Genomic DNA, 26,092 nt, shown 5'->3' with positions numbered 1-26,092 from the left:
AGTCGTCACTCCCCAAATCTCCCTGCTATCCATCATTACTAGATACTTTGTTGGATTAGTACGTGGTGACCGAATATCAAAGAAACAACACATGGATGCAATTATTTCCCAATCATGACCACCAAAGCGGACAAGGAGTAGCCCATGTCGTCATGAGAAATTTTGCTGTACAGTATAATCAACTGTCGACAAAACATGCTTTGGAGAATGTCAGAGGAACGTTAAGGTTATGAGCTGTGGTTGATAGATGTGCAGTATTGTAATGCAAATACATCTCTGGAGTGCAGCAACTCCACAGATTTACTGTATATCCAAAAGAATGCTAATACTAATGTTAAAAACACATCGAAATCCTAACTTTTAAAACGTCTGACCGCACTCTAAGCCTTTCTTTGTGTTGTCCATCAGCACCGTCTCCATTTACATCCAAAGGGCCTTAAACGTTTTGTTTGGACGGCAATATTTCTATTCAGGACTCGCTCTGTGAATAAAATATTGTGTCACCTTTGACCCCTGTGGTTTTACCCTGTCTTTTTTCCACCCTTTCTTTACCCCGTCATCTTTACCTCCCTGGGGGATGATTCTCCTGTCGCTCACTTTCTCTCTGCTGGGATTTTTTTCCACTCCAGGGAAAGATGGCAAGTATTTTTTCCTTTACTTTCATCTCTCTCCTCTTGTTCTTGAGCCTTGTCGGTCCTTTCCCTGGCATGTCTGGTCAGGACTATTTAGCTCTTTCTTATTTATACCTATTATTCTCTGCTGCAGTGATTCTCAAAGTTGTTCTTTCATGTTACGGTATGTAGTCCACTTTGTAGACCAGTGATGCTAAACTTACAGTCCACGAGCTGAATGTGGCCCCTGACCCCTCACTTAACCCTGCGTTTTAACTTAATATCTTAAAGGTAGCACCTCAAGCATAAATTTTCCTGCTCTGTCTGTCAAGATATAGAATCTCATTTCCGTTTTTGGTCCCCGTAGGAGTTTCCTGTTATTGATGCACTGTTAAATATTCAACAGGCGTTACATTCTGCCCAGTGGAGCACCGTCTCATCTGCATACAATGATTATTTAAGTGTAATGTTAGCCTGTGTGATATTAACGTGCATGGGAAGAAGATTAATAACACTTTATTCCTCTTGCCAGTTTCTGAAAGCCTGATGGCGGACAAGTTTGATGAATATGGCTATACATTTATTGCACCAAGGTAAGACGTTTTCAGAACAATTTGAAAAAGATTTTTTTAACGACTATGACTCAGATCAGAGGCACATTTCAACCTTGTGATTCACTTGTTTTTCTGCTTACATGACAAAGATGTTTGTGTTCCACAGGATGTACTGCAAGGACTTAAAGCCGCCTGACAAGAACAAAAACAACACAGAGTTCCTCATTGAATTCAACAACTACATTGACACAAAAACTCCAAACAACCCCATGTGTAAGTAGAAAAGTTGAATTATTGTGTTAGTCCAACTAAAACTGGACTTTTAAAAAAGGCATGTAAACATAAAAGTCCAACTGACATCATACTAAATCAAATTTCTGAACTCGGACCAACACACCCAGATAATTTGATTGGAAGTCAAGCTATTTCTTCATGTATGCACCTCAGCCACATTGGTCTGAGTTTTCTGCGCTTGCTCCTATTGGCCATGCCTTAAACTGATATTGAACCTAAATTGATATTGATTTTTTGGGGGGATGGGTGTTTTTTTAGGTGGCTTAAAACTAATGTAATAAGTTTGGTCAGTGCTGTTTAATTTCATGTACATGACGTGGGAATTTTCTACCCCAAAGTTATTGTTAATAAACAGTTGTGGTGGTGATTTGGTCTGTATCATAGACTGTATAAATAATATAGGTCTATATTTACCAGCTGAAAGGGGGCATATCATCATCCATGGCAGAGTCGAACATACTTTCATCAATAAAGTGATTCTCCCCAAATTAAATTCCAATTAATTAGTCCAATTATAAATGGCCCAATTGAGTTAAACCGTAGCTTGACTTGTCTGTGCATGTAAACGCACTGATTTATCTTGACAATCAAAGCTTTTATATTGGATCTGCAGCACACTTGGTCCTCATTCTCACTACAGACTCCTATTTACATCTCAAAGTCTAGTATGTATATGTGAATGAATCTCAGCCATCTGGCTTGGCATTAAGGTGTTCATTGAACATTTAATGGAAGAGCGCCAACCGAAACTCTATTCCCAGAGGTCTCCCTTTCCAGTGAAATACAGGTCTGGCTGGATGGTTTTGGTGTGCATGACCAGGCAAAGCTTTGTGATGTGGAACCCCTGTGTTCGTGTTACCCATTTGATGCTAACTCTAAAAGTCTGACCATCACACGCCTGAGTGCACATGTGTGAGGCACGTCGGCTTAGATGTGACACACGCACACGCTCACACACACAGTATTCACCGGGTAATATGCCTTCCACACCCCACCTATAGCCGCTCGACCTCATCCAATTACTGTGTGTTTGTGAGAAAGAGCAGGACACGTCAAGCCAGGAGCAAGAGAGGAGCAATAAAACACAAATCGGGGGCAAGGGAACCTTCTCCCAAACATCTGACCAATGCATTAACATCTTTGCCATTTCTTGCATACGCTTATTGATATGCATCTTTTGCTCATTGAGTAAAACGAAAGGTCCCTGGATATTCATAAAAGATCTCCTTTAGTTTGGTTTTGACAGTTAAGTTCAAACACCTCAGCGTGATCAATCCAATAAAACTTTTCACCCAATTGAAATATTACTTTCACCATTATTAGCTGCTAGTTTAATGGAGTCCAAAGGGAGTTCAGACGGAGAGAGAGTATGGCCCATGTGGACTCTTGGCGGTCTGAGTATCGTTACACGCTTTACTTGGTTAAGCCACTGCAGTGGCGAAGAAGTTGAAGTACATTAGGAATTCCTGGGCTGCCTTCAATAAAGGAACCCTAATGAAAACCACTACACACGGAGGGAAGGTGGGGAAGGGAGGGGAAATAAAGTGTTACACCAGCTGTTTTCTCTGATGTGTGTGGTGTGTCATAAAGGTTGGGGGGGGGGTGGGGGTATATCGAGGAGCCTCGATGTTAATGGACTGAAGCGGGTCGTCGGAGAGTTCAAAGTGGCGGGCACTGCCAAAATATGGGCGAGCGGCTTTTATCGCCTGTTATGTTTGTCATGTGGTCTTGTCGGACGTCTCGAAAAGTAATTTGTTACACCTATACCAACCCACCACCTACACCTTGGCAGCAGCAGGCATGTTTAACAATATTTTTTTTTAGTGACTTGCTTCAGTTTTAAGATTGTCTGTTTTGTGTTTGAGACCTTTTCTTCACAGAACTACCTTCTTTTTAAAGAAAAAAACATATCTTTTGTAGGTCAAATTGGTTCTGTTTTGTTCTTTAGACTTTGCTCATATTTGGACCTTTTAGGTGCATAGCAATATATCAGCTGAAGCTTCACATTGAACTCAATTTGCAATTCATATTGGATGTCTGAAATGTGATGCAAATGTTAAAGTATTCCCAACTTTCTCCCTATTTTGTTTCATTCTTTGTCTTTCTGGTATCATGTATACTCAGTGGATCCTGTAGTGTGTCATATTTTTCTTTGCACTTTTATGCCTCCATGCTGATGACAGCTGTGGCCACAGGCATTATGTTTTCGGGTTGTCCATCTGCCCCACTCTCATGAGCACGCTATCTCAAGAACACCATGAGGAAATTATCTCAGATTTAGTACAAATGTCCACCAGGACTCAAGGATGAACTGATAATATTTTCATGGTCCAAGGTAAAGGTCAGTGTGATCCTGCACCCATCTCGTGAACCTGATATCTCAAGAGCACCTTGAGGGCCTTTCTTCAATTTTGGCACAAATGCCCACTTGGAGTCAACGATGAACTGATTAGGTTTTGGTGGTTCTAATCTCACATGTTTTGGGCCATAAATCAAGAATTCATATGCTGATAATGACAAAATTTCACACAAATGTCTAAGATAGTGTTGACATTTTATATCCAAAAGTTCAAAGGTCAACTTCAATATGACATAATGTTTTATGGCCATTATTCAACATCATAACTCCAACTATCAAAAGGGGAGACAAAAACTGAATTGGTGACACTAATCTTGTTCATTTATCCAACATATTCCAACAGATTCCTGTTACTCAGACTTATCAAGCTAGTTATTCTTTTTAATTCTTTTATTTTATTTTATTATTTTTAAAGACCGGACGGTTAAACATTTACTTGTTAACCATTGAGAAGACATATAAACTGTATTTCAAAAGACTTCATGTTTCATCTAGATGTTCTGCTGTTTAGGTAATGTGGAGCTGGTGAACCGTTTGCTCCTGGACGCTGGCATCACCTCGTCTCTGATCAAGCATTGGAAAGCAACAGAAATGCAGTGAGTAAAGAACCAAAATGTGGCCACTTGCTTTTTTGGGATCCAGCACATGAACGGAAATGTGCCATCAATTATTTGTTACTTGGCATTTGATAATGAATGTCCAAGTGGAAACTTGATACAGATGGTTCAAGTACTTCAGCATCACCAGTAAATGTCTTGCAGGCATAAAGCACATTCCAGATTTTTGTAACTGTATGTTTTATGGCTTTATCTTCTCTGCTTGTCAGGCATGGTGTCTTGGCCAGATTTGTTGCCACCGATGGAGGGATCACACGGGTCTACCCCAAAAGGTACTTGTCAAATTCATGGGGAAGGGGAGTTGATTTAGAGGCATGGGAGGAATAATATGTTTAGGATTATCTGATGACAAATAATGATGTGGTCTGCTCACAAAGCTGCAGCTTACACATCAAGTGCTTTACATTGTGTTTATAACATTTTGAACATTCATCCCTTGCCACTTGTTCATGTCAGAGTCATAGTGGTAGCCAGCCAACCAAAGCAGGCCAGTCACCACCCAAAGCACATGAACATAGGTCAGAGTTGGAATGTAGATAAAGTGGTAAATTGAAAGCTTCATCTTTGTTATTGAATCCCTCTTCTCAATGCTAGTCCAGTACAAAGACCAGTAATATAGTTGGCATGAAAACAGGACACATCAGTCTAATCTAGATAAGTTTGTTGGTATTTTACAGATGTCAAACTGTGATTTTTTTTTTCTCTGATTTTGGAATATATTAATATATTTGGAAGGAACAACATTTTTTGTTATTTGTGCTTGTTGAAGATCAGAGAAATGAGCAGGGTCATCTTAAGAGACAGGGGGGTAAATAAGTGTATCATCTGCATAAAAATCTGCTTCTGCCTTATATTCTCAAAGGATAATGCTAAGTGGAAGCTTATACAGGGCAAGTGCAATGTCCCCAATACATGTCCTTGAGGTAACCCAGAGGAGAGATAATGACAGTCAAAGTTGCAAATGTTAAAAAAAATGATTTGGTCCATTCTATGATGTAAGAATCTGAAAGAATGCCATAGTCTGTGGTGCTGAAGGCAATGCATGGATCAATCTCGACTATTGGGATTAATAAATTGTAAACTTACCATACTGAGTAAACTTTCAAAAGGTGCATTTAAATGGACCATAATATTCCACTAATAATTAGAATATAAACCCAATCAGAGTAAAAAATATCTCATGTAACCACAATAATCAGAAGGTACTGGCCTGATCAAAAGGAACTTTCAATCAGGTTCAGAGGGGAGGTGTAAACCTTTTATAATTAGTTCAATAGGAAAATATTAACACTTAATAACCATGTAAATGTTTCATCCGCTTGTTTCTCTCTGGTTGGAATAGATATATTCTTTTGCATATTCTTTGCCACACATGGGGATTACATTAGATTAAAAAAGGGCTGCATGCCACAAGATACTTATGACTAAATTGTATAAACAGGTGGAACCGCTTCTTTTCCTTTAACACTTGATGTATTGAATGAATTTTCTCAATGAGGTTGGAAAAAATCTTTTTCTGTTACATTAATGGCAGATTAGACGCCTCTAAACGAGTGGAAACACAAAGTGATATTCTGGTTAAGTAATTTGGGGCATGTAAATGTACTTCTTATTGTGGATCTTTAATAAAGCTATCCAGTTTATTTAGGGCCCGTGAAAAAAAAGCTAAGTTGGAATCTCTTGCCAGACTGGAGGGGCTCATATTTTTATAGTATTAAGTTAGTCAGTAAGTCAACATCTATTTCTTGTGTCACTAAGAAACTGTGATTGCAAATAGTCTACATTTCTTAAAGACATCTGTTGGATGGGGTTTTTTTTGAGAAGAGGTTTTATAATGGCATTGTTTGTGTGTGTTGCTTTGGATAAATGTGTTTGACAGTGCTGGGCTGGCCTGGGAAGAAGAAGCAGAGACGTACGAGTCAAGTTTTTATAAAAGAAGTTTGGACAATGATCTGTACATCTTCACTCCGACACCCTACAGCAATAAAGAGAACGGTGAGTAAAAGCCAGCATAAACGTGCGCATGTGTGTTTTCATGACTCTTAATATGTCTGCACGCATATATATAGTGTTCTCTTGTGCTCACTTTGTTCTTCTTGCAGTAAGTGACGACTCGGTCCTGGTGAGCAGAGCAGTAAACCTAAACATTGATGGTATCATACTCAAACCAGCTGGTAAGCACGCACCCACACACACACACACACACACACACACCGACGGACTTGTATTTACACATTTACACTACTCATTTCTCAAGCTGTCGCTCTCTCTGGCACCTACATATAAACACGTTCACACTCACAGCTATGTGTCTTATTTACACAAATACATTTACCACTATATTGCCTTAACCCTTTTCATGCCTAATATCCTCTGACACATACACAGATATTATTTAGAGGCTGCTACTCCTCATTTATCTATTTTCCCTCTCCCTCTGACATATACACACAAACACACGCACACAAACCACACATCAAGTTGTCTGCTCTCCTGTGATCCTTGGCCAAGTTTGCATTTTCCGAGTTCAGAGAGTAAAGTTGACACAGAGGTCCAACATGATCTAGGATGTCTGGCTTTTGTGTTTGATCCCAGTGGTCGGTGTAAAGTTGGACATTAGTTCCTGGATGGCGAGCTTCATCAACACAACAATGAAGATCAATGTGAGTGGATTCTATCAGCATGACACACAAGGACACACTTCATCCAGACTGTGACTTTTTCTTACTCTGTCTGCTCTATTGTACTTTCAGTGCAATGATGAGATATGTGGCTGTCAGCGAAATGATCCGGTAAGAGACTGAATTGCATATTTTTTGTATGTTTAACTTCAGTTTATGGATGCAATATTGGGTTAATGTCTATGTGATTCCAGTACGTGGACTGTGTTATACTGGATGACGGGGGCTTCCTGGTGATGTCCAATCGAGATGAACATATTGATCAGGTGGGCCTCTGCACCTTATTCTCGGTCATAAACTAAAAACCAAGCCAGGTTAACTGTAATTCTTGAGTAATGATTTTTTTTAGTGCCTCCACACCAGCAGCAGCTGTGGCTGGGGCGTCATGTTTTCTCATTGTATGTCAGGCCAGCTGTTTGTTGGTGACACTAATCGCGGGTGTTCAACTTGAAATTGTGCTGATTGGGTAAATCATCTGCGCTGTGGGTTGAAGATGTGCATAAAGTGTCCATGTTTTTGAATTTGTAGCTTCTTTGCAGCAACATCAGACAGACATGGATGTAAACACACGCTTAAATTCAATTAAAAAAAACTCACTGCACTTATACATCTATCTTATACAGCTTCTTATTCTACGTATTTAATAGTATTTAACTAAGATCAGCCAGACCTCAGTCTTAATTTTCCTGTAACAACCAAAGCAAAATAAAACTAATGAAGCCTCTTAAATACAATATGACCTATCTTTACACACAAACCTATATACAGTATGTGTACAGGTTTTTCTTTGCTCCCTGATGCCCTATGCTAAATGCTAACAGCGGGTCCCTACTGTCGTCTGAGTAAATGTTTTTTCATGCGGCCTCGGCTCCTTCCTAATCAGTGCTGGGTGTGCGCTGGATAAATCAGTGGACCTCTGAAGTTTGGCAGCAGCACTAAAACCCAGGGACCTGAGGCCTTGTTTGGAGAAGGCTGTGTGCCCTCAATCATATTTCCTACAGGAGCAAAGTTTCTTACCCTCTGTAAGCTTCTCACTCTCTCCCCCTCTTTATGTCTTTCGTTCCTTTTCTTTCACCGCAACCCTCAGGGAGTCTGCAGCCAACAGGGCTGTGACTGTTAATTCATTATTTGTTTTACTGCACAGGGAAAGGAGGGAAGGCTCCCGTTACCTTATAGATTGGAAGATTTATATGTCCTCTGGCTGTTCGACAAAAGAGGAATGGATATGTGGAGGACGGCTTGTTAGCGGTGACCTTACAAAGTGGAAGGAAAGGGATAGTTTGCATTTCCTCACACACACACTCATGCGTGTCTTTCAGCACACTCACCCATATAGATGAGTACTACTTACTGTACACACGCCCTCCTGGAAACACAAGTACTTAAACACTCCCATGCACACGGTCATGTCACACCTGTCGAGACAAACTACTTCCTCTGAGAAGTAATTTATGGCTGCATGGTGAACTGTGTTAATCAGATTATACTGAAGTTCATCATCCTGGTTTGAGGTTGATTTACTGAGTTTTTTTTGTGTGTGTGTGTGTGTGTGTGTGTGTGTGTGTGTGTAAAGTCACTGTCACATTATTTTCTGCACATCTACAAGCATAATTCTTGTGCATATGCTACATTTAACAATCATAGGTCGGCAGTATGCAAGTTCTTTTGCTCATGCAGAGGGGGTTCAAACATTTCTCTGACCTTTTTTACTGAAATGATTTCCGCTTTAAAATCGTTAGGTTAGGCACACACTGGTAGTCTGGTATATTAATGCTCAAAGGGCTGGTGTACTTTTATGTGTGTTCGTGAAGTCTGGTATATTTATCAGTGTAGGTAAGCTTACATCTAATTAAAGGTATTAAAGAATGAGAGTTACGGTATATTGGTACTTTCCACTTCATGGCAGGTCAGTTGTCAGTGTATTAAAGAACTTGTGAGACTGAAAATTGCAATGCTTCTGGCCATTTTAAAAACTCTGTTCTGACTGGGATTGTTCAGACTTTTTGAAGTTGGATTTTATGAAATACTTTTCCATGGTCAGTGTATGAGGGGCCGTTTACACAGCAACAGTTCTTGCATGAAACGTTGAACTTTTGTTGCGGTTTGGCCTTTCGTTCGACACAACAACGGTGTTTTGGGGGCCTGAAAACGCAAACTTTTGAAGCCAGGTTTTAGAGTAGTCCTTTGAAAACACAACCTCTTCTGCCCCCGTGTTAACTGGCAATGCATGGACCCTGTGAGAACAGTGACATTAAGGCTGCATTTCGGGTATGCACATGGTGTTCTTTTATGTTGTTATTACAAAGTTACACTATCAACAACTGGCCTGGCACGCATACTACAGTGTTTTTGGTTGTTTTTGCAGATCCATGTACGCAGGGATCATTTTCTGCTATAGTGACCCTGTCTGTTATCCCTTCATCTATATGTTCTGTTTTTCTCAAAAATAGTAAAAAATAAAAAAGTTCATTTTAAAAGAGTTACCTTTTATAATTTTCTTCTCCCTGTCCTTAGATCGGGCGTTTCTTTGGCGTTATCGACCCGATCCTTATGGTAAACCTGGTCAACTCGTCCCTGTTCACCTTTAAGAAGACCTTCGACTACCAGTCACTCTGTGACCCCGTGAAGGAGAGCGAGGCGGCTGCAGGCCTGCGATCCGTCTACGTGGTGAGTTACATAAGCCAGAGACCACTCACACATACACACACACAGAGCCACCCACATGTGCACACCCACACTTACATGTTCACACATTTTGATATCCACTCATTTCCCTGAATGAGCACACGGACAAGTACACATGCAGCCATTTGTAGCCATACCTGCTTGTTCACACACTTCCAAAAACATACAAGCGGTCACTCACCGGGGAGCCATAAATCTGGGTAGAGCAGATGAGAGGGGAAGCAAAGGGTATGGTGAAAGCGTTAGAGTGGGAGTTTGCAGTAACAGTAACAGGATTAGGTGGTGTAGCGTGCTTGGCTAACACACCAAGTGATGTAGAAAGAGGCACTGTTTTTCATCACTGACAAAATGTACAGTGAAATGATGCAAATGTCTGAAGATGTTTCAGCTGTAGATGGAGGTAATAAGCTGATACCTAAGAAAAAGATTAAAGTGTTCGTAGATATTCACAGATGCAAAAATTCCCCTCACTAATGACAATTGAAACCATGTAATTTCCCGACTTCGAGCACAAATGCGTACGTCTCGCTTCAGTGACCAAGGTGAGATGAAAGGTGCCGTTATTTTCTGATCAAAGACTCCATCAACAGCTGGTGACGCCTCTTACACGGTTAGTTAAGACTCCATGATGACTCAACGCGGCATCAACTGAAGAGAAAGGATGCAGCTCTCATTTGCCAAAACAAGGCCCTCGCATGCTAACCATAATCAAAACAGCATGTTGGACCTTTTATTCAAACCGTGTGCTACTTTGTTTTCTCACTAGCTCTTTGTTTACATATTTATGCTTGCATCTGTTGAGGAGGATTGTGTTCTAATTTCCTCTGAGAGGGAGGAAAGTTTAAAAAAAAAACTCTCCTGTTGGACCTCTTGGTCTTTGTGGCAAATCTGGACTGCCACTATAAACACAAGCAGGATGTTCAGATTGGCTTAATGAGCTTAAAATGATTTGTTGGTAGTTTATTATAGACCTGATTTCGTCTTGTCTGATATTAATTCTCTTTTTCTTGTCCCCCTCAGCCCACAATTGCAGATATTTTGAATTTAGGATGGTGGGTGACAGCTGCAGCCTGGTGAGTCCCTTTTACTTAATAGGATAGTTTGGATTGTTTGAGGTGGGGTTGTACAGAGTACACAGAGTACTCTGACACAGACTTCAATATAAAAAAAAAAATTGGCTCCCGTTCATTGTCTATGGACATCACAAGTTTGAGACCTCTCTGGTGTCGTTGAGAGAGTCACTCATTCTCAAAGATATTGATTGAACTTTGAATTATGAATGTAGGTGGTGTAACCCTTTAAGGTAAAGCAGTGAAAATACTCTCCATATAACCTACACTTAACCCTTTAACACCTGGATCGACATCAGCTTTCTTGTACTGCATTCAGACTACTTTTAGTAGCGAACCTCTAGAATCTGAGAAAATTGGTTATATTTCTTTGTAAAATCACAAAAAAAAAGAAAAAATAAATTTGGTAAGAAATGTCCTTCAAAAAATTACTAAGAGTTTACTTGCAAATTATCTGAAAATTACCTGGTGGGGGATTATTAGATTGTATATATTTTTTTAAAAAATAGAGAAAAGTCCAGAAAACTGTATTTATAATTGTCTTAATTAAATATTTAAAATCATGTTGCAGAAAAAATAAAAGAATTTTTTATACTTTATTGGGCTCATTTTCTCCTTTTTCCATTTTCTTTTTACAATTTTTTTTTTTACTAAAACCTTGCTAATTTTTGGGCCACTTCTTGGTACTACAATTTGCTCAGTTTTTAAAGGGTCAAACTGATGTTTTTTTAGGTTGATTTTTTGTAAAGTGGCCACTGTACATTTTGTTGCTGATCCCCGTCCACAGCAGTAGATTGCCTTTGAGTTTAACCCCTGTTTGCTTTTCCAAACTTGGGGCGTACCTACTGACATCTACTGTACGTTACATATTGTCTATGGATAAGTACCCCATACCGCCCCACTTCAAAAAATTAGAACTATTTCTTTAAATTTTTCTATACTGTTATCATTAGTGTCAGCCTATTTTTCCCTAGTGACTGATAACAAAAATATACACTAAAAAGCCTGAATTTTAAGTCCTTAAACTCAGACCATAATGAAAAGCAGGCATGGATTTGTTCCTCCAAAATGGACATATAGCATCTGTTTAATAGCTGAATTGTTCCCAAGACAGTCAACATTCCACAAAATCTTCCCTTGATTTATTGATGCATTAACATTTACACAGATGATTCATTGCAGAATATGTTCCAATGAGTCCAGTAATTTTTCATTCCCGGGTTTGTTTTTGCTCTTAGGTCAATACTACAACAGTTACTGGTCAGCATCACATTCCCCAATTTCCTGGATGCAGGTGAGTCCCCGTCGATTTGACATAAAGAAAAGAATTGTGATTTGAGATTTTTTTTTTTGTGCAGTGTTAAGCTCTGGACCACCTAAATTGTCTCATAATGGAAATAAAGTCGATGTTTAATTCTACGTTGACAAGGTCTTAAAAGATATTGAACACATTATTTTCAAACTGCAGCCGAAATTTCGAAATTGTGGTGAAATACTCAACACATGCCAAGAGTATGTAGTGAATAAAAATTAAACAGGAACAATTAAATACTTGTGTCTTAAGAAAAAAACATGTTTGCAAGATGTTGAGCCAGACCTTGTAAATGGGCAATTATGGTTGCGTGTGATATTTTGTGTGGATATAAATATGCTTGACAAAATACAGATTACCAACAGATTAAAAACAAAACAAGGGAACAGATCGTTCAGTGCGATAGTTGTTTATGGTGTATGATGGAAATTACTTGATGAAGTCAGCTCATTGGATCTATGCAAATACAGCCAGATCTTAAAGGGATAGTTTGGATTTTTTTTTTTAGTGGGGTTGTATGAGCTAGTTAGTTTGTTACCTACAGTAGATAAGTACGGCCAGTACCAGCAGCTCCCATATTCAGTGAGCTACAATTACTATTTTTATCAATGGTCTGGTGGCTTTGGAGGGAACGTAGATAACGACTTTAGTTCCCCATTGGAAAGAGCTGCCTGACAGCAAGGTAAAGCAGTGAAAATATTCGAAATATACCGTATTTATTGTCCATTGTATCTTTGTTTTTTTCCAGCTGGCGCTCAGTAATGTAACCTTTACTTTTCATGTTTCTGTCCTGCAATTTGTTTGGATGCTGTTGGATCGGTTCAGATTGGACTTGGGGACTTAAGTGTCAGCCTGCTGGGAGTGAATACTATTAACGTTAGTTGATTCCAGAAATGAAGGACAATGAATGGATTCAGGGCACTTTTTAAATAACACTTTTTTTCATCCTTGGGCTTGGGGGAAGGCATTGAGCATTTTCAAGTCAAAATGCTCAAATCCAAGTGAAGTCATGAGTCATTCATGTTTAAGTCCAAGTCGAATAGGAGTTTTTATTTTGTCAAATCTGAGATTCTCAAATTTGTGATGCGAGTGGGACTTAAGTCCAACTTGAAGGGGGGTGTTATATGGTGGATGTAGGGCTTTATGGCCCTGTATCCAATGACAGTGTAACACTTTAATGTTTAACTCATGTTTCAGATTTATATATTTTTGGTAGAGATTATAGCTCAATGTTCTTGTGCGTCTTTCCACAGCTGAGATGGATGAAGAAATGTCTGATGCCATGTTCAAAGAGGTCTGCATCACAGAGCAAACTCAATACTACTTTGAGACCAACAATCTGTCTTACAAAGGCACAATCGACTGTGAAAACTGCACCAGGTAAGCATATAGCGTGTATGTACACTCACTCATAGTCAAGGTCCAGACACTTTCCCTGACCTGCAGTGATACTTTTGCATCCATAAGACACAAATGAAGTCCCCAGAGGTGCCACTAAGAGCGGGCTGTAAAAATTCACATGCCATGAAGGTGAAGTCAAGTCACTAGCGCGGACCACCGTCCTGGCATGTTCGTTTGTGTGTGATTGTGCACACGTGTGTGTACGTACGCCATTTTAAAGCCCCCTCGTGCCGGCTAATGGAGTGCCTGCCCGCATGCCGTGCTGCGTTCCTGCACATTAGTCGCACACACGTTTCGTTTTAACGACCGCCATAAAAAAGCAGAGAAAATCATTTGTGCACCAGAGACATGTGGGTTTCGGTTAAGGTCCTGGAGGACAGTGGGGTGGCACAGCAGGGTTCTGTCCCCCTAGGAATAAAAGCAGTTTGGAGGCTTAATCGAGCGATCAGCAGTGTGCTTTTCATTGTTCTAAATATTCTGAGGTATGATTTAAGTCTATGTTCAGGCAACAGAACAAAAGCAGTGTCTTCCTTTCATTGCATGTCTCTGTGATATTTGATGTCCATTTTTCCTGAACTCAAGCCCACATGTCAACAATGTCTCTTGTGTCTCTTGTGTTCCTCTCCAGGCTCTACCACGCTGAAAAACTGCCCAAGACGAACCTGGTCTTTATCATCTCTGATGCAAAACTCACCTGCTCGTCCTGTGACACCAAGCCGTTAATACAGGACGAACAGCAGTGTATCCTTTTACCCAACGCAGCCATCATCTGGCGCCAACATGTACAAATGATTCAGCGAACAGATGTTTCAAGACGTTTTTGCTTTAGACAAGATTATCATGGATTATCTGTAATTCCCACAACTAACTATTCAGCTTTGGAATCCCGCAGTCGTAATAATAACAAGAGAACACTTCCACAGTTATTGACGTAAAAAATCTGGCCCAGATCTCAGCTGTGTCCACTCTGGGTTTGTCTCCACTGCATCTGTAAAGCAGATGGTCGTGTGGGATGCATCTGCTGAATAGCTTACAAACAAATCTATAATGCACCCTCAAACAAACAGGACTATTATCTAGTATGGATTGAGTTGTCAGAAAACACAATGCCCAAAACTGACTGCCGTATTACTGAAATCTTAAGCAATTCAAACATAACATTTTAGAAAGAAGAATCAGGCTCTGAATAATATATGAAAAAATCCCAATATAAAACCATCAAATTATAAGTAGGAATAAAAGATTTCTGGCTCAGAGTATCAGAAAAAAAAAAGTTTTAACGGCCTTTAAAGATATGCATGATAAAATGCCATAGATTTTTAGACCAAAATAAGCCACTACAGGTGTATAGGGTCAAATTTTAAACTAATAGATATTTATTATAAGTATGAAACTTCTCTAGTTTATTACTTACATTAGGACAATCATTTTTTATAGTTATTTGTGTAGTTATCAGAAGTTTTAGTTACACATGCAAATGAGGCATTATCTTGTTAAATATGCACTTTTTACATACATTTCCAGAACAGAAATCTGAACTAAAATAAACACCTATATGTGTATTTTTGAGGTTTTTCTTTATGTTATGAGAATAAAATCTCAAAATTGACAAGTGCATGAAAAAACTGTATGAACTTGGGCAGTCTCACCTGAATAATTTTCCATGGTGTAATCAGAGTGTCTTTTGAAAAACAAAAAAGAACGCTCAGAAACTGTGTCATATTCCTGACATTACTCATCCAGCTAATGGTCCTGATCCTTGCGAACTGGCCCAGAATCCTCGGTACAGGAAAGGGCCCGCGGTCTGTTTTGATAACAATGAACACGTAAGTGGCTTCCGTCAGACCTGGACTGCTTCTGATTGAGAACAATTTGAACTGCACACTTTTGTTACTAATGGTGCTCTGTGTAGGGTTTCATGTATACTATTGCCAAGCTGCTAAACAGTGAGACCATTGCTGCTTTATTAGTCTCATAAGAATTGGAGAAGTTTGCAGAAAATCCAGCCTGAAATGGGGAAAGCCTTTCAAATTAAAGTGTGCGCCCCCGGGCTACTGTTTTGTGGTTTCGCTGCTAAAATCATTTGAGTTCATTGCCAAAGTAAATCTAGGCCTGGACAGCTTACAGGACAGAGCTTCAATCAGTACTTCTAACACTGACAGGAATCTAAAATCATCTGTTGATCCAAAGCTAACATATATTTTTGAAAACCCAGAGGTACATTAGGGCTGGACCATAACTCACATTTACTAAAATACTGATGTTGAGATGTCCCCTTAGAAATAAATTAATTTGTATTGCAATTTAAATGAGAATATAAAAGTACGTCTGAATCTAATATAATTAAAGTGGCATTAATTGGTTTTTTTTGCCATATTTTTAAATTAATTGTAAAAAAAATACTAAAAACAAAAAAAGTAATGAAAGCAAACGAAAATAACACAAAATAAAAGGAAATTAATTTAATGAAACACAATTTAAATAAATGTAGTAAATAAAAAGATGACATTAAATCAAAGCAAGTCTATAAAAATTGATTTTAAGGAGTGGTTTTAAAGGGGTCACTGATTCTGCAAGCCATTTATCCCCAGGCAGGTCGTTCCAAAGCAGAGGGGCCCTAATGCCAAAGGCACGGTCACCTTTAGATTTAAGCCTTGACTTTGGAAGGGCCAGAAGGGCCCCACCTGCGGCTCTAAGGCTGCAAATTGGCCAAATGGGGTCAACATTTCTGTTATCAGCTTGGGGCCAAACCGAATGAGCTTTAAAAAATGATCAGAAAAATCTTATAATCAATTCTAAAACAAACAGGGAGCCATCGGAGAGAAGCTGATTGGAGTCATGTGATGCCTTCTGTTAAAACCAGTCAGAAGTGCTTTTAAACTGTAGTTTAGATGTTAGTTTATATCATCCAAGCCTACCTCCAAAGTGCCTGTTCATGGGACTGTTTTTTGTTTAATGTCTCTTACCTTCTAAATTCATACTCCAGATGAAACAACTTGATCTGTTTTGGCATTTCACCTGGAAAATCAGGGGTAGCAACAGCAGTATATGAGGGACCAATAAAGAACTAAGGAAGGATATCAGTCAGTCTTTAAAAAAAGTTAAGCTTTTAGCCTCACTGGACAGAGCCAAAATCCTTAATCTGCACTCCCGATACGGAAACAATATATCAGTGAAGAAATTCTACCCATGGCACCTTTCCACTACTAATATCTTTACATGGTGCATGCCATTTTTTTGTTACAATCCCTCGAAAGCTGAATGTGTGCAGATTTCCCATGCAAAGTCGCTTGTTGCTCGACTATGAATAACTAAGCTAAACAAACATTTCTATGAGCAGCACAGAATCTCTGCGTGTGAAACCTCTGCGCCTGAATGCTCTGTTTGTTTTCACTCTGTAGTCTTTTTCCAGTGTCAAAGTTTGTCGGTTTAATAAATTAACTGTCATACACACAAACATCCACCCACACACCTTCTCTCACACTCCTGCAAGTGAATGCATCTGTCTTGTGCGACTAAACTAACTTTCTTGCCTTCTCTGCTCATATTTGCTTCTTGCTAACTATCTTTTGCTGCATGACTCTCTTTCTCTTTCTCTGTTTCCTGCTCTGTGATTGGCTGTTGATGGTTAGGATGAGGCCATGTGCCGACGGAGCGCAGGCTCCCCATTGGCTTCCTCTCTGCTCATGTTACTGCTGCCACTGTTCATGTGCTGTCTCGGGTCAGTCCCATAACGCTCGCTTTCTCGTTCATTAACAGTTTACCATTATCTTGCACTCAATCTTACTTGCTTTTGGCTCCAACTTTTACATCCTTTCTCCTGGTGTTTCTACTCTCTGTTTGTTTTCCTCGCCTTATCTCTTCCCCTCCTTTTACATCTGACTGTTTCGGCTTTGTTCCACCTCTTCATGTCTTTTTCCGACCCTTATCTTTCTCACCTGTCACTCTCTCTTATGTTCTACCACCATCTGTCTTCGCCTCCCTCCCCGACTTACCTCCCGGTCTTTTTGTGTCTCTCGCCAACATTTTCTCCGTTTCACCTGACTTTGAACTTCCAGCCTTTGTATCTTCCCCCATCTATCATTGTCCGTCTCAGGCAATAGACTCCAGTGTCCATCTCCACTGACATCTGATTAGCGATGTAGCCAGACGTTAGCTAAAACAGGCCACTCACTTCTCATTTGCCTCCAGACGTTTGTGCGTCTCTTGTAATGATTCTCAACTTTTTTTTTTCCTCTCCAAACACATATCGAGGCGAGACATTCTTTCCCTTTTCCCTCTCCAGATGCTAAGCACACAGAGAGTTTAGAGACACAGAGAGTTTTCCAGTCAGGTATAAAAAAGACATTTTGGAGCTTTTTTATATTTCCTGACCTCCTGTTTGATCCCTGCATAGTTCTGGTTGACCGTTTGCTTAGCCACACACCCCAAAATTAGTGTTGCTAACACGCTGCACCTGTCAAGCTTTCCGTTGTTGCAGGGCATATATGCAGATTACAGCGACAAAGGTGGCAGATTAAAGAGCTTTCCACTCCAAGAATGATAACTATAACCATAACTTTAATAATAATGATGTGAGCATTCACAGTAATTAACAGTAATGTTTTGTAAACAGCAGCGCAGAAGCACACAATGTATGCTCCAGCTGTGTCGACAGTATGGCTGGGTTTCGTTACGCGATAAAAATATGGAATTGTTTAAACGTTTTCTGAACGTTAGTTTTGAGCCACAGCGAAGGCCAAAATGTGGTCTGTGACAAATTATAAGGCTTCTTGTTTTTAGCTGAGTCGATTTCCGGGAAAACCTGCAGCCCCTACCAGCCAATTAAAATGATACCTCACCAGTTTTCATCCAGCTTTTTATCATAACGATGTGGATAATATGTGTTAATGAACTGTGGTAAACTTTCCTCTGTCTAAATAATGCCTAAATATCTCTGCTCCCCCCAGCGTTACTCTGCTGGATGATGCTGGCCCTCAGGCTTATTGCTTGAACTACAGGCCGTACTTCCACATTCTCGTAGATTAAGTTACTGTATTACCTATTTCTTGCCTATAATGTTTACAGAAACATTTTTTAGTGCCTTGTTTAATTTTAATTGTGATTAATTGTAATCAAATCTCCGCACTGCTAATCTAATATAAACCAAGATTCTGTTACTGAGTGGCCTGTTCCAACCTCAATGTTTTCAGAAACATGTTTTAGCCAACCGTTTAACTGTACGTGATCATTCCTTACCAGCCGGTCCGGCATATTGTTTTATGAACAGTTTGCACTATATCGCCTACCAGCAGGAGCGTTTATTGGTCTGATGTAGTGCAGTGCATTCTGGTAGTTGTATGTGTATGTTTTCTAACTCTTGAGTAAAGTTGATTGTAACAGTAACACCAATCTTCAAAGTATTTGTGTCTTTCTACAGCATAGACAGACTAGTTTTATTAAAAGGCCATCTTCCAAGCAGTGAAATATTCCTTTGACTGGGGAGTCAGTGGTCAGTGATGGTATAAAACAGTCAATAAAACAAGTTTTTCGACAAGTGTGTATCACAGCAATCACCACACAATATCTGTGGTTCTTTGAGACACTTTTTACTTGATACTTTTACCTGTTGCAAAAAATCTTGAAAAGAGAAATTTTCTGTTCCATTTCAGGTCATATTTTCCCCATTTTATTGCTTATTCTTGTTTTTAGAGTTGATGTTTTTTCATTGGAAACAGAAAGCTTGACTGGGTTGCAGTGCCAAGTTACAGTCGCTAAGCAATGATTGGACAATCGGTGTTCGGGGGAGGGGTTAAGTTAACGGTCAATCAGAAAGTGTTTATGTATTGTCTTTAACAATCCGTAACTTCACTTCTCTTCCTCCCCGCTCGGCACCAGGAGGAGGACCCTGACTGTGGCGGGGCGTCCAGCCTGAGCCCCTCACTTTGGCTGATGGCGGCCCTTCAGCTGGTTCTGCTCTGGGTTTTGACTGGCTCCAGACCCCATGCCATCACATCATGACCTCTGAACGTCCTGATCACACCCTCCCAATCTCTCGCTCTCTCTCTCTCTCTCTCTCTCTGTCTGTCTCTTTCTCTCCCTCTCTCTCTCTCTCTCCCTCCCTCCCTCCCTCCCTCTGTTATCTCCAAAATGGCAACCAGCATGCAACGCTGCCACCGAAACAATGAACACCCCGATGAGAAGCGCTTGTAACAAAGAAACACAAAAACCTGTGAACCCCCCACATCCTGCCAGTTCCTCCTTTTAAAACCTTCATTTTCGGGGGTTTCTCAAAGTGATTTCACTCGCTGCAGGGGTACAAGTGACGAAAGAAACGAAATCGGTTTGAAAGATAAGAAAGAACTTGCCTTTCCTTCATCTCTTCAGTGCTCCCCGCCAGATGAGATTATCGGAATCCAGAGATGAATTTTGATTGGCGACTTCTGAACTTTCTCTGGCTTGATGTCATTGATGAAAGAGATCAGACTGCCTTATAGTATTCGAGGGATTTAAATCACCATGGGGGAGGTTCGGGGAGACTTGCTGTTATTTAAAGAAATTGAGCAGTTTTATTCACCACTGCCAGAGACAGCGCTGCCTTTTGCAAGCGTTCAGTTTATTTTCAATCAATTTGCAGTGGCTAGTTTGTAGGTATTTATTGCTTTGTGGTTGAGAATTTGGCTAAGATTGCAGTAAGAGATGCCAAATTGTTTCGCCACGAACTCGTGCCCTTCGTTTGCCTCCATTGGGTCGCTGATAATAATGTTGTCTCAGTCTGATTTTCTAGATAACACTAACATTTTCACAGTGTCTCTGAGGGTTTGATCGTCTTTACTTTGACCCCAGTGTTCTCTCATGTACAGTAGATACTGTATTTGCAGTGTGGAAATCATTGTTCATCGTTACGTTTATGCACAGACACCAACCCTTCAACTGCCACAGAGGGCCTGCTGCTGAGTGTATGGATTTTAAATTTGTAGCTGATCGAGAGTAGTAAATTATCTTCCCGCCTTGAATTGCTCCAGTGAAAACTTTGCTGCCATAGTGCGTATTAACCAATCAGGGTGAGCCTGACTGGTGTCCTATGTATGCTCAGTTGACAGAATCTCTAGTGCCATGTGGACTGCGTTACTCGGATGAATGCTTCAGCTTTGCGGACTGTGGCTACTGAATGGGAAGAGTATTTATTTGTTTTACCATTTATTTGACTGAAGTGTCAGGGCAGCATGTTATCCGTTTCTTTTATTGCCACTACTAAAGGAAATGAACAAGGGTGATATGAGGATTTTTATCTGGCATTCTGGTAAAAAAAAAAGAAGGGAAACGGTACATTTGTATTTGCTGCTGTCACTTTTTAAATTAAATGACTACTATCTGCACTGCAGTTCAAAGTGCAGCTGTTATTTGTCTTCACAGTTTGATCCTGACTGAACCTCTATCACTGTGTAGTTGTGAGGTTCCCTCTTGCAGTTTGTTATACTGTGGTATGGTATCACCCCGCAGAAATCACTGCAGTCAGTCAGTGCTTGTGATCCTCTCTACTGCTGTATTTCATTTTCTCCAATATAAGTTCATCTTGTTTCATTTTGTGTGCCTTCTTTTCCATTAGTTACAAATATAAAATATAACTAACTACAGCATGATGATTTACAGGTGGTAGATGGTTTTATTGAAATAATGTCATCTTGTTTGATTGCAGGGCAGAAAAAGTCAGATTTATGAAAAAATGCACCAATCGGCCAAAATAATAAATAAAAAATGTCACAGGACCAAATCTGGACTGTTAAAGCAAAAAAAATCTCAATGCACTACTAATTATGTTAGTGAGGATAAGAGCTGAAAAGTCATCCTTAAGATGTGCTATGTAGAACAAAATGAGAACAAAATAACTTTCTTATTCTGTTAGGAAATAGCAAATTGGGTGGGATGTTATCGTTGTAAACAACAACCTTTAAGTTATTTAGATATAAATGTCATTTTTACTGAAACCAGCTGCACCCAAACAAGTTTTGTTTGGCAGTGCTGTCAGTGACTATGTTTATATACACAAAATATTCTGGTTTTTGCCCTTATTCTGAAAAAGGCAATGGTTTGCCTCTCAGTTGTTTTGTGGCTAATGAAACCATTTATATACAGTCATGCATACTCATATTAATGTGCCCCAATATGTTAGGTTTTTTTTCGGTGTGACAATCACATAACACATTTTTACAAGCAGAAATCATGACCCGTATTTACGTTATTTGTTAGGCAGCAACCTCTAGTGGCCAGTGTGTTTATTACAGGAGCAAAAGACAAAGTAAGGTGACATAGTATAAAAACCAAGAGAGTCCACTTAGGGATGGAGCAATAGGTAGTGGATGGGTCAAACAAGCACAGGACTTTCATCCAGGACACTAGTGTTCACATCCTGTGTAAAACCAAAAGCAAATGCAATTATGTTTATTTTCGCAACAAATGTATGTCGACATTTGTCACGCAATAATTGTTAGTGACAGGTTATCTTCAGAACAATTGTTTTTTTTTAAGCCAAACCCTTTTGTCTTTTAAAATCTAACCAAGGAGTTTTGTTGCCTACACTAAACCATGTAGTCTGGTGCCATGATGAACACCATCATGTGATCTATTCTGTTAATAAGAAACACACCTGTAGGTCATATTCTTTTAATTTATGCAGTTAATTGAAGGACTGCTGTTAAAAAGTCAAAATAATTACAAGTAATATGGCTGGGGCTGCTTGTGCAATTTTGCTCATTTGCAAGTCTTTATTGCGATATTTGCGCGAATCCAAAAATCTGTTGATATCCAAGGCTTTCTGTCCAGGTTTTTCTTCCTACTTTTGACCAGAAATCTGTGGCTTTTCTTTTTGACATACCTTTCTACCCCAGACTTGCAAACTGTTTGCGAGTTGTTTTGTTTACAATGCATCCATGCACAGAGCTGGCTGTGAACAGACCAGAGGCCATGTGCCACAAACTGTCATAAAAACTCCAACTGAAGACATATAATCCTAATACAAAGAATGCTCTAAAAACTTAAATAATGTCAGCATATCTTAATTGGAAAATGCTACATTCAGAAAATAGGCTTAATTTAAAATATCCAAACAGAATATGCTGTTTACACGATCTGTATGAAATTCTGAATATTGTCACATTCAGAATAACAGTAGGATATTAGGGTGCATGTAAACATGGTCATTGAGTAGCCCCACATTTATTTTAATATTTAAGTGTCTGATGGTTACAGGTATGATTTGACAATCACAGATTATAACTAATCGTTATGTTAAGTGATATCAGATTCTTAAAGGGATACACTCCAAGGTTTTACTGCCTATTAGCATCACTAAATGAGCAGAGGACTTAATTTGGGGATTTCAGGTGGTTGCTAATTACACCACATAAACAAAACCAGAGAGTGCATCTTTTATAAGTGTGTAAAGTATAAATAATGGTGCATGTTTGCAGGAAACTATTTAATACTGTGGGGAACTAAAAACCACAAGTTAAACTTTGTGCACCACATTACCACTAACATTTTTCTCTCAGCCTCTTCAGAATTGTTTTAATTGCTGTTGCATCACTCTGCATAATGTCAGACTTTATATTGTAAGCATTCCTCCAAGTGCAGGAGTGCTAAGTCTTATTTTCTGGCAAAGCTCTTATGCCCCTATTATCAAACAACCACCGTTATCGTCAAGAACTTTCCAAGTGGTTTGTGGTGCACTTTTTACTCTAAATGTTTTCCTCTATCTTACGCTATAACCTTCCAACAAAAACAATGTGGTGAAACTAACAATGGTATTTATGCTCCTCATTTACTAACACCCAAGAATATCAGGTGCCATATGGGACTCTCTTATTCTCTTTTGGAGAAACCTACTATCATAATACAATATTTATGCAATTTATCAAGGCAACATGTTAGTCTCATAAATTGTTTCCCTGTGCTGCATGATAGTGGCTTACAATTTGAGTTTAAAAAAAACAAAACATATTCGGTGTGCTCCTGCTTTAGTGTGTAATGCTGGGAAGCATTTGTTCATGATATGATATGGTATGATCAGCTATTACTGCCTTTCTCTTGGGGGGACAGCATTTGGCTCTGCCCTGGTCTGAGTCAGTGGGGGAGCAAGAATCTGATAGGCCAGCGTGATGTTTGCAAGCACTACTCAATCTGTCTGATTGGTTCAAACCATGCATCAATCACTATTATTGAAGGACCATACCAGAGATTTAGCGACTTTTAGACCAATAACTACAAATCATGGATAGTTATTACAGCTGAGTGTTTCGCAAACCATGTTGTAGTATTTCAGATTTTCAACCATGCTAGTGTTTGTGTGCAGTTATAGTGACCTCTGCAAAATGACTCATTTTACTATCTAAATTTGATCCTCGCAGTCTGATGATATAGATAAGGTCTGCAAAAGCCCCACGATTAAATAATTTTGTCCCTATTCAAGTTAGCAGAGTGCTAAACTGTAAGGTAGCAGTCAGGCTAAAGTCTCTAGTGCGCTTGGTCTGTGAGCCCAACAATGCAGAAGATGTGGTTAATGTTATACCCTGAAAGTCAAACATTTTGACTCCATGCACCATGGAACAACTTTCATAGGAATAAACTGGGCACTGCCTATACACTGTATCCAATTCTCTTTATACATCCATGGGCTCCGGTCAGTTGGCCCACACTGAATTCTACAACTACTGGATGGTTAATTTTGTAAAAGTTACGAGTCCTTAATGTATTGGTTCCCTTAATGTTTGCATTTGTTGTGTTGAGTGATGTCTCAACAGCTAGTGGATTCATTGCCAAAAATGTACATGAATTCAATTGCATTCCCACCATCCTCAGCTGCACTTTGTTTAATGCTAAAATGCTAAAATAGTCCTAAATTTTACCCGGCTAACATGCTAAACGAAGATGGAGAACGTTGTAAACGTTCTCCAACGACAACAGTGCTGACAGAGCTAACGATGTTAACCTAGAGGGGTATGGGAGGGTGGGCGTCATCCTTGTGTGATACCATAGCAGCGATAGCCACCATATAATGCGGAGTGGTGGCGGGGAGTTAGCGAGTGGGATAAACACACAGGGACTTATGTGCACTAACCAAAAAAAAACCAGACAAGCTCAGATTACAACACATACAGAGATAGCATGTATTGATTCTCTGCACAGGACGTCATTACTCAAGTATGTCTTTACATAGCAAAGAGTAGTTTGCTGCCATTTTAATGTCTGACTGTTGTTTAGAGCTCATTGTAAATTAGTATGTTGGCATTGTCATGGAGCATTTAGCTTGAAGCACCACTGTGCCTAAGTACAGCTTCACACAGCTGCCAGCATGACTGTATGAAGTGTTTAAAAAGTGATTTTCCTACTTTTCTGGCAGACATTTTTTTCCATTTATTTGCAGACAATATGAAAATCAAATTCCAGACTCTAAAAGCTTTTCACACAAGTTCCAAGAGTCTGCTAATTGATTTTTAGCTGTGCAGAAATTAATGGAAAACAATAGCTGCCTGAAAAGTAAGAAAATGCCTTCAAAAATGGGGAAAAGTGGAAATGTTCAGCAGCAATAGGCTATAAAATATACATGACTTGTAGTTATTGTATTGTAGCTGCACTTGAAAAACCCCTGGTATGGTCCTTTGAATCAGTTTGGGCAGAGATGTACATTGTACGGACATGAAATGAGTGAAAATACACACCACCTTAAAGACTCCAACTGGATGCTTTTACAGATGCACTACATTGGAGAATTAACATGCATATTTGTCCAGATGTTCCATTCAACTCTTAAGTGCTAAAAATCAGATGCTGTCACTTCAGGAATAATATACTCTCGATGTGATATGAAGTGTTTTTGACTCTGTTGGTGCTCTCTGTATGGATCGTGTGGGTTGGCCTTTTTATTTCTGGAATCTTGAGGATTGCTTAATGTGTGTTTTTTTTGTCTGTTACCTTGCTGCCACACTTTGGCAGATGAATGGCGGGCCTGTCAGTCAATCTTTCTCTGCCTTTGGTTTCAAGGCAGGCTCTTGATCGAGGCGTCCACCAAGCTGACCCTCACCAGACATTTGGAGGGCCTTGGTGGGTCTCTCTGTCAGGCTCCCTTGATTGTGCTTTAACATGTTAGAGGAACTTGATTCTCCAGAATCAGTCATGTAAAAATTTGTACAAAACTGATGTTGTTCTCAACAAAAAGAAAAAAGGAACAATGTTTATAATCTGGGGAGGAAAAACGTGTTTATTCATGTGGAAATAAGGTATATTCAGAATAAAAATCTATGATTACTATCTGTTGCATTCCGTTTAGAGTTCTGGCTCATGTCCTTTTCTTGCAAAATATCTGTGTTTTTTTCCACAGTGGATCAGATTTCTGTTACTAACTTCTGTCACATTGCCAACACACATTTCCCATCCAAATGTGTGTGAAAATGAGAAGGAAGCACCCCGAGTCTGCTCTCCCAGTGTCTAGCCAACATCAGAAACTGACGTCCAGCCAAAATCAACAATGTCC

At 39.6% G+C, this 26,092-nt stretch overlaps 1 protein-coding gene across 3 annotated transcripts in view; it reads left to right on the top strand.

Annotated features, from left to right (window-relative positions):
• Positions 1 to 25,869, top strand: part of cacna2d1a (calcium channel, voltage-dependent, alpha 2/delta subunit 1a) — a 114,013-nt gene extending 88,144 nt beyond the window's left edge. For 2 of the 3 annotated variants that reach the window (XM_042510980.1, XM_042510979.1), the window contains 17 exons: positions 630 to 638; positions 1,144 to 1,204; positions 1,332 to 1,438; positions 4,330 to 4,414; positions 4,645 to 4,707; positions 6,315 to 6,430; positions 6,538 to 6,609; positions 7,031 to 7,098; positions 7,189 to 7,227; positions 7,311 to 7,382; positions 9,631 to 9,783; positions 10,822 to 10,874; positions 12,110 to 12,165; positions 13,437 to 13,563; positions 14,213 to 14,325; positions 15,328 to 15,410; positions 19,462 to 25,869. In XM_042510980.1, coding sequence (XP_042366914.1) covers positions 630 to 638; positions 1,144 to 1,204; positions 1,332 to 1,438; positions 4,330 to 4,414; positions 4,645 to 4,707; positions 6,315 to 6,430; positions 6,538 to 6,609; positions 7,031 to 7,098; positions 7,189 to 7,227; positions 7,311 to 7,382; positions 9,631 to 9,783; positions 10,822 to 10,874; positions 12,110 to 12,165; positions 13,437 to 13,563; positions 14,213 to 14,325; positions 15,328 to 15,410; positions 19,462 to 19,584 — 1,400 coding nt within the window. In that variant the 3' untranslated portion in view covers positions 19,585 to 25,869. The remainder of the gene's footprint in view (positions 1 to 629; positions 639 to 1,143; positions 1,205 to 1,331; positions 1,439 to 4,329; positions 4,415 to 4,644; positions 4,708 to 6,314; positions 6,431 to 6,537; positions 6,610 to 7,030; positions 7,099 to 7,188; positions 7,228 to 7,310; positions 7,383 to 9,630; positions 9,784 to 10,821; positions 10,875 to 12,109; positions 12,166 to 13,436; positions 13,564 to 14,212; positions 14,326 to 15,327; positions 15,411 to 19,461) is intronic. The other variant, XM_042510981.1, reaches the window with a different exon arrangement.
• Positions 25,870 to 26,092: the final 223 nt, after the last annotated feature.

This window comes from Plectropomus leopardus, chromosome 22 (genome assembly GCF_008729295.1).
Source record: "Plectropomus leopardus isolate mb chromosome 22, YSFRI_Pleo_2.0, whole genome shotgun sequence".
Taxonomy (NCBI): Eukaryota; Metazoa; Chordata; class Actinopteri; order Perciformes; family Serranidae; genus Plectropomus; species Plectropomus leopardus.
The sequence above is the reverse complement of the archived record's forward strand: the minus strand, read 5'-3'. Positions and strand labels throughout refer to the sequence as shown.